The sequence below is a fragment of the Eucyclogobius newberryi genome, unplaced genomic scaffold, assembly GCF_026437365.1.
Source record: "Eucyclogobius newberryi isolate DKJ021-1_F unplaced genomic scaffold, fEucNew1.0.hap1 SCAF_5, whole genome shotgun sequence".
Classification (NCBI taxonomy): domain Eukaryota; kingdom Metazoa; phylum Chordata; class Actinopteri; order Gobiiformes; family Gobiidae; genus Eucyclogobius; species Eucyclogobius newberryi.
The window spans coordinates 20427716-20434937 of record NW_027316167.1 but is presented as its reverse complement, the minus strand read 5'-3'; the positions used below and the strand labels follow the sequence as shown (position 1 = coordinate 20434937).

At 38.9% G+C, this 7222-nt stretch overlaps 1 protein-coding gene across 1 annotated transcript; it reads left to right on the top strand.

Moving 5' to 3' along the window:
• The first annotated feature begins 506 nt into the window (after window positions 1–506).
• kifbp (kinesin family binding protein) lies at window positions 507–5910 on the top strand. Its single transcript, XM_072464476.1, has 13 exons — window positions 507–959; window positions 1021–1119; window positions 1256–1335; window positions 1526–1584; window positions 1661–1785; window positions 1868–1961; window positions 2090–2202; window positions 2709–2858; window positions 2943–3017; window positions 4208–4370; window positions 5203–5377; window positions 5455–5640; window positions 5713–5910. Exons 1-13 carry the CDS (start codon window positions 516–518, stop codon window positions 5849–5851), a joined length of 1902 nt encoding a protein of 633 aa, XP_072320577.1. The 5' UTR covers window positions 507–515; the 3' UTR covers window positions 5852–5910.
• Window positions 5911–7222: the final 1312 nt, after the last annotated feature.

Below are 7222 nucleotides of genomic sequence, written 5' to 3'. Positions count from 1 at the left end.
GACTACGACAAAGTCTGAGGGGAAGAAGAACTTCTATAGGATACAATAACAAAGACCTCTCATGACCTCTTGGGCTTTGTCAAAGCACTGGAAGTCAAAGCACTGGAAGAAGAACGGTAATGCAACACTCGGATGCCAAACGCCATAAAACAACAACAACAACAATTCGACTGGACTATACACCCCCTTTTTGAATCTTAACTTTTGAACTTGCTCTGCTAATGACCGCTCGTGTGGCATAAAGCATTATGTGGTAAAGGTGACGAGAATAACTAAAGTTTATCTTCTCCTAGAAACTCCATATTTATAGCAGTAGCGCGCCAACTCTGCGGTCCCAGCGACTGTACCGGGGGTATTTGTTTAGGGCAGTGGAGGGGAAATTAGGATAGAGTAGGGTCTGTTGGTGCACGTTACACTTAAAGATCACTGTAAATACGAAGTACAAAGCAGTTCCACATGGTGGCGGTAATGCACACCACCATGATCACCCTCTGACGAAGAAGAAGTCCTGCAAGATGGCGTCTGTCAACATTGAGCAGTGGAGAGCGATCTTCGACAAATTCACCAACGCCCAAAATCTCACAGATGTTGAATCTCTTAATGATCCGAGAAATGACCCGTTCCGCTCCAAATACAAAGCCAGAGAACTGCTCCGAGAGATCTACTGCTCTCTGAAGAGTTTTGATGGCGTGGAGGTGGACAGTGTGGCTGAGAGCAGCAGTCAGCAGCCGGAGGAGGAGGAGGCGGTGGACGGGCAGCAGGACGTGCCCGGGCTCTGCGGGGACTCTCCTGAGGGCTTGCGGGCCGCTAAGCTCGCAGCGGTGGAGTATTACCTCGGCGTGAACCACATCGACACCGAGGAGCTGCCCGCCGGCCAGGAGCATCTGGGAAACTGCATGACACTGCTGGAGAAATGCACCGCGACCAGCAATAACGTCTCACTGTTCATCCACGTCAGGGTACGTTTCCAGCACTTTGCAGCATCATGTGTTCCGTGGTTGAGGCAAAGTCTGTTTTCAGAACCAGCTCGGGATCCTCTGGGCGGGCTACGATGAGAAGGAGAAGGCGCAGGGCTTCTTGGAGGCAGCTGAATCTAACTACCATCAATATATGAAAGATGTAAGGCTTGTGCAGCATCGACACTACATTTAAGTCTTCATGATAAACGGAGTTAAGAGATGTAATAGTAATAACTATTAGCTACTCAACAGCAGCTACTAAGACTGTGGGGTCTAATGCTGTGTCTTCCCCCCAGGATGGAAGTCCTCCCATTGACATGGCCGAGTATTTCTGTGCTCAAGAAAATATGTTGACACACCAAGAAAGAGTCAGGAGGTTGTTCTCTCACATTACATTTGTCATTGAGAGTATATAGCTGAACTATTCTCACCTCCTAAATGTATTTTTAGCTTTAATATTTTAATAAGTTACAATAGAGCATGCGGCACAAGTTATTAAAATGTTTTGCAATGTAATATTAAAATGAAAACCTATATCTAGTTAAATAGATCTTTGTCTTTGACAGATTTGAGCTGGCATATACACACACATTGTATTACCTGGCACAAGTCTACCAAAATCTTGGTGAGTTCATTCTTAAAGTTGATTGTGACATGTTTTTAACGATTGGTTTGGAACTGTAATAATACTTTGTGTTTAGGTCAAACTGAGCGGGCTGCGACTTATTGCCACAGTACTCTGCAGAGACAGCTGAAATTAAATCAATACAATCCTATGGAGTGGGCTTTAAATGCTGCTACACTATCACAGTATTACATCACAAACGTATGACTTTTTGAAATGGACTTAAAAACGTATGGTTTTCAGATATTTACCTGGATCATGCTAAAACCTTATTTGTCTACAGGGTCGATATATGGAAGGGAGACACTGCCTTTCTGCAGCGACTGTTATATCTGGTTTAGCAGGGGACATTCCTTCTGAGGCTGCAGCACAAGAAAGTAGTCTATATTTTCATCTCTCAAAATGCACATTTCTATGATGTTTCATTATTATTCAGAAATATATTAAAATCAACCCCTCTAGGTTTGCTTGCAAATATACAATTTTCTTTGATTCTGTTTTCAAGGTGAGATTGAGAATGAGCGTAGAGAGACACTCAGACAGAAGAGAGCAGATATTGCGAGATGTTGGATCAAGTATTCTCTGAACTTGCTGCAGGATGCTCGGAAGCTTCTGGAGGTAATTTTAGTCCATTTTGTGTTTTATATTTATACTATATGTATGCTTAAAATCAAGTGTTCTGTACCCAGTCCAAAAATGTAATGTGAATTTTTTACAGTTTCATTGTTCCTAAGTAACCAGTGTTCAGAGATGAAAAAAGCAATAGTAAAATAAAAATAAATAACAATCACTGTGGCTGCTTTCACACTTGCACACCACATCTAAATTGGGAGGTAAACCAGGTTTGAACAAACACTAGAGGGTACTTCTTTAAGATGATGTAATAATTGCACATTTGCTTCATTTTCACTTACGGTAAGTGCAAATGGAGCTGCACTAACCATGTTTTTACATAGTCTGTTCTTTTAGTTTTGATCAATCAATAAAGGGATGCGCTATGTGACCATAGGGCTGCATGTAGAAGCGCAGCAGAACTTAATTTACATGTATTTGGTGTGATCATATCCACTGACGTGAAGGAGTCTTGTGGTACAATTTGCTAATCTCTGCTTGTGTCTGACAAGGACAACATTGGTGAGATAGATTCAGATCACCAAGATGAGCTGAGAAATGCACGAAGACGAGCTGAAGAGGAGGAGGAAAAGGGAAGGAAGAGCACTCTGCTGTTTGATTCTGAAGATACTTTCGACTCCATTGCCAGTCTGGAGGAAAAGGTCTCGCCCCCACATTTGCATTTCGTGTATTTCACCCACCTCTCATTTTGCCTTCAGCGCTTTTATGCAGTCTCATCTTTTCAGGTACAATGTTTGTTCCCACTGGACTTTACAGAGGCCCGCGCTGTCTTTCTTGAGGGACAAAACTATGTAACTCAGGTAAATACAATATACATTTTATATTTGTTGCAATGTATTTTTTTCTGTAAACATTTTGGTTCCTTTTTAGTCAAATGTAGTGTAAACCACCAGCTTAGAACTGGGGGAAGTTGGGTGCCCTTTGGGGCTTTCTCAGACGCCATGTGGATCTTAAAAATAGAACTTCCCACCCAAAGCTTTGTGCTTTGTATTTGAGTGCTGGCTATGTTGTGAAGAGATTGTGATAGAGAGGATATAGCCAGGTCCATGTCACTTTTTTAGTTTTTCGAAATAATAAATGTAAGCTGCCAGCACAGGGCTAGATTGTGAATTGGAGCCATAATTATGTCCTGATGAGTTTGTTTTCAAATAAAAAAATGACCTGTTCTCTCACTAATAAACACAAATGATCGAGTAGTTGGTCACAGTGTATGGAAAAGTAGAACTGCCAATTGTGTTTAAATAAAATGGTCCACTTTTTTGTTGTTGCCACTATCACGTTTTGATGTGAAACTATTACAAAATAATGTGATCGGATGAGGTTAAACCTGAAGGAAAAAAAATATCAAAAAAGTAAAAGTGAGCCTCGCTGGGCTGTGTTCCAGGCCACACCTGAAGCATCGGTACACGGGTGGTAGTAGTAGTAATAAGCCTTTTATCACCCTCATGCGAGTGAGTGCGCCTTGCATGAGGGTGAAAAATCTCGACTGTGCGTGCGCTCTGTGGGTAACGACTTGATTTTCTCATTGTTCAGTAGAGTTCATTCAGTCACGAGTACAGCACTGAAAGGATCCTCAGCCAAGGCACAAGCAGCCGGCCATTTTATGCACAAGCTGTTTGTCAGTGCCGATTACCACTACTAGTACATTTAGTATTTAGTACATTTGAGCATTTGTTCATACAAACACACAAAGTGGATCTTTCAGCATTCCCTTACTTCCTTTCCTTCCTCTTTTATTAACATGACGTTAACGTTTTAACTTGAAAAATAACACGTTATTTCCTGATGACGTTAACCTTTTTTATTTTGGCCAATTTTATCCAAAGGCCATTGACATTTCTATGCTTCTGTATCAATGTAATGGCATATATAATTTCTTTAAAGTTTGATGATGTAATTGTAGACCCATTTAATTTAATGAAGCTTTGTGACTCCTGGTGTAAACATTTAGTTTCCATCATAGTGTAATTAGCTGTGTTCATCTTTTCAGGCAAAAGAATATTTCCAGATGGATGGTTATGTGACGGATCACATTGAAATTCTGCAAGATCACAGTGCTTTGTTCAGAGTACTGGCCTTTTTCGAGGAGGACCTTGAACGACGCTGCAAAATGCACAAGCGGAGAGTTGACATACTGGAGCCGATTTGCAACGGTAATGTTCATTTTTCTTCTGTTCCATGCACAGTGTTACGAACATGGGCTACAGGCAAAACCAAAAGTTTATATACACTGTATACAAACCTGCTTATCTCTTTCAAATCTTTCGTTTTGATAAAATCGGACATAATTTCTTGTGTTGGTCAATAGACAGTTTAATTTTTATTTTTTGTATTATTATTTGTGTGTGTTACGTTCTCTGTGGAGAGTACATACACCTTTGCTTTTTGGAGTGACCATGATTTTGTTAGCAGAACTAATAATAGTTGGTCAAAAAAGTTATTTTTTTTATTTGTAGTGTTCTAAATCAGATAATATATCTGTATGTGTAATTCTTAAAAAGTAAAAGAAACTTTTTGTTCTTTTCTTTTTAAAACAAAAATCATCATGATGTATGTTTGACTTGCCACCCCGACACTTTAACTTTAAATGGTTATTTAAAAAACATTAAAGAAAAATAATTAAATGACACCATAAGATATAGTGACATACCACCGTGTCTATGGTTCAAATATATATATATATATTTTTTAATCAAAATCTAGCATGGATGGCTAAAAGGCGTCAGTTTTTTTAAAACCAGGTGACCCAGGTGAGTTAGCTGGCTAGGTATTTGTGGATGTGCACTTAATTGGCAAATATGTCCTTGGCATTTGACCCATCTCTCAATGCCACTGGGCCACCTGTCAGGAGGAGGAGACTCACCCGGACACGGGGAGTCTTAAATTGCTTAAGGGCAATAAAAAACCTTAAGCAAACCTTAGAGATATGTGCACATTTATGACTTTATTATGACATATGCATATGTAAACTTCTTTTATCTACAGAACTGAATTCTCAGTATTACCTCATGATCCGGCGTCAGTTGATGTTTGAGTTGGCTGAGACTTACAATGAGATGATGGATCTGAAGCTTGCGCTTGCCAACAGACAAGCAGACACACAGTCCTTAGACAGCCACTCCATAAATAAATTCAACCTTCTCTGCTCCTCTTCTGCAAAGTAAGTAAAGAGGAAAAACAACAACGGTGTTTCTTCACACACATTTATATTTCAGACTATTTCTTTTTCAAATGCAGGTACTTTCATATGTTTCTGGAGTCCTTGCGCTCTCCAGAGGGGAAGATGCCGGAGCATCTTGAGGAGGAAGTGCTCAGACCTGCTCTAGTGGCCCGCTTTAGAGTCGCACGCCTTCACAATCGCCTTATTAGCTCTTCACCAACAGATCAGCTTGACAATCTCAACAGAGCTTTGGAAAACTACAAGTAAGTTAAGTTTGCTTTGTGTTGTAAATATGATGAAACAAATTTCAACCCATCAATTCTGTTGTTGTGTAGATACGTTGTTCAGTACTGTGAGGCTCACCCTGAGGCCAGAGCAGCTGTGGAGATGGAGCTGGAGCTGAGTAAAGAGATGGCCGGCCTGCTGCCTCTTAAAATCAATCGGCTCAAAGCAAGAATGGGTTCCAATAACTAAACGCTATTGATCTTCTGACGTCATGCGCCAAAATCCAAGCTAAGAACTAGTAATGACTTTTAGATTAGATGTCACTTTACTCTGGTGTGTTTGTTTATTAACCATGTGCAGTTTTGTTTTTATTCTGTTTACTTACCTGCTAATAGTATTGCCTATTACCTAGTCTTGTGCTAGCTATTTTTTACTTTATTTTATTTTATTCTATTATCATTATTTTATTATTATTATTATCTTATTTTTATTTTTATCTTTTTATTTTTTTTTATTTATCTATTTTATTTTATTTCCCAAGAGTTCTATTAAGTGTTTTCTTTTTCTTTTTTTTGAAACTTCCTAATAATCTGTTATTTCCTCCTGTTCTACTGCGTTGTAACAACGAAATTTCCCCTTTTGTGGATATTAAAGGATTATCTTATCTTATCTTATTGTGGTATTGCTGTGCCACAGTCACTGTATGACATTTTAAGGTCACTGTTTAATGTCACTGTAAAGATCCCATATCATGCTATTTTTACCGATATTTTTCGTCGATTTTGCATGATATGGGACCTTTTTAATTTCCATTTCCCTCTCATATCTGCATGAAGTATTGTCTGATCTATTAACAAAACATGTGCAATAATTATGTTTATGTAAATATTGTATGTAATTGTACTGAACAAAGTGTGTGTAATTGTGATACTAAGACACATTCTTGAACTGACCCCCGGGCCATTGGTGAAGGACATTAAGTGGCCTTACAAAATAAAATGCAAAGATGGTCTTTGCTTGCAATGTTGACGTTTGTGATTATAATATGCTTATAGCTATTGATAAATAGTTCACTGCAACTTGGTGACAGTGAAAACTCTAGTGAAATAATGAGTAATTTGTTCATTAGAACGCGATATAGGAATACACAAATATATCTATATCTTGTATATAACTCCCATTATGCTCTCTACATTGTAACTTGATATGTATACACAGAGTTCTTCTATTTAATGAACTGAAACAACATCTATATGAGTGGCCAACATAGATGTATTAAATTAGTAGCTATAATGCCGGGCATGTTAATGTGTTATTTCCTGAGGGTAAACGACTGCAGCCACCACTTCCGTTTAATGTGTCAGCTGAAAATAATACCACATTATTTCTGTTCCTTTACTTTAAAAGAGAACAGAGGAAATGATACATTTGGGCAGAGGAACGCAGCTTTTGAGTCAGAGCCTGCAAGTTGTGTTAGAACTCAAATACAAATACAACTGACAGTAAAACACACACAATACAGAGCCGAGTGGCCCAAATTAGCTTTATGATGCTCTCTTATCTTTGTTATATTGAAATACTTAAGTTTAGCAACTAAATGTGTTTCCATGTGTGGAAGGG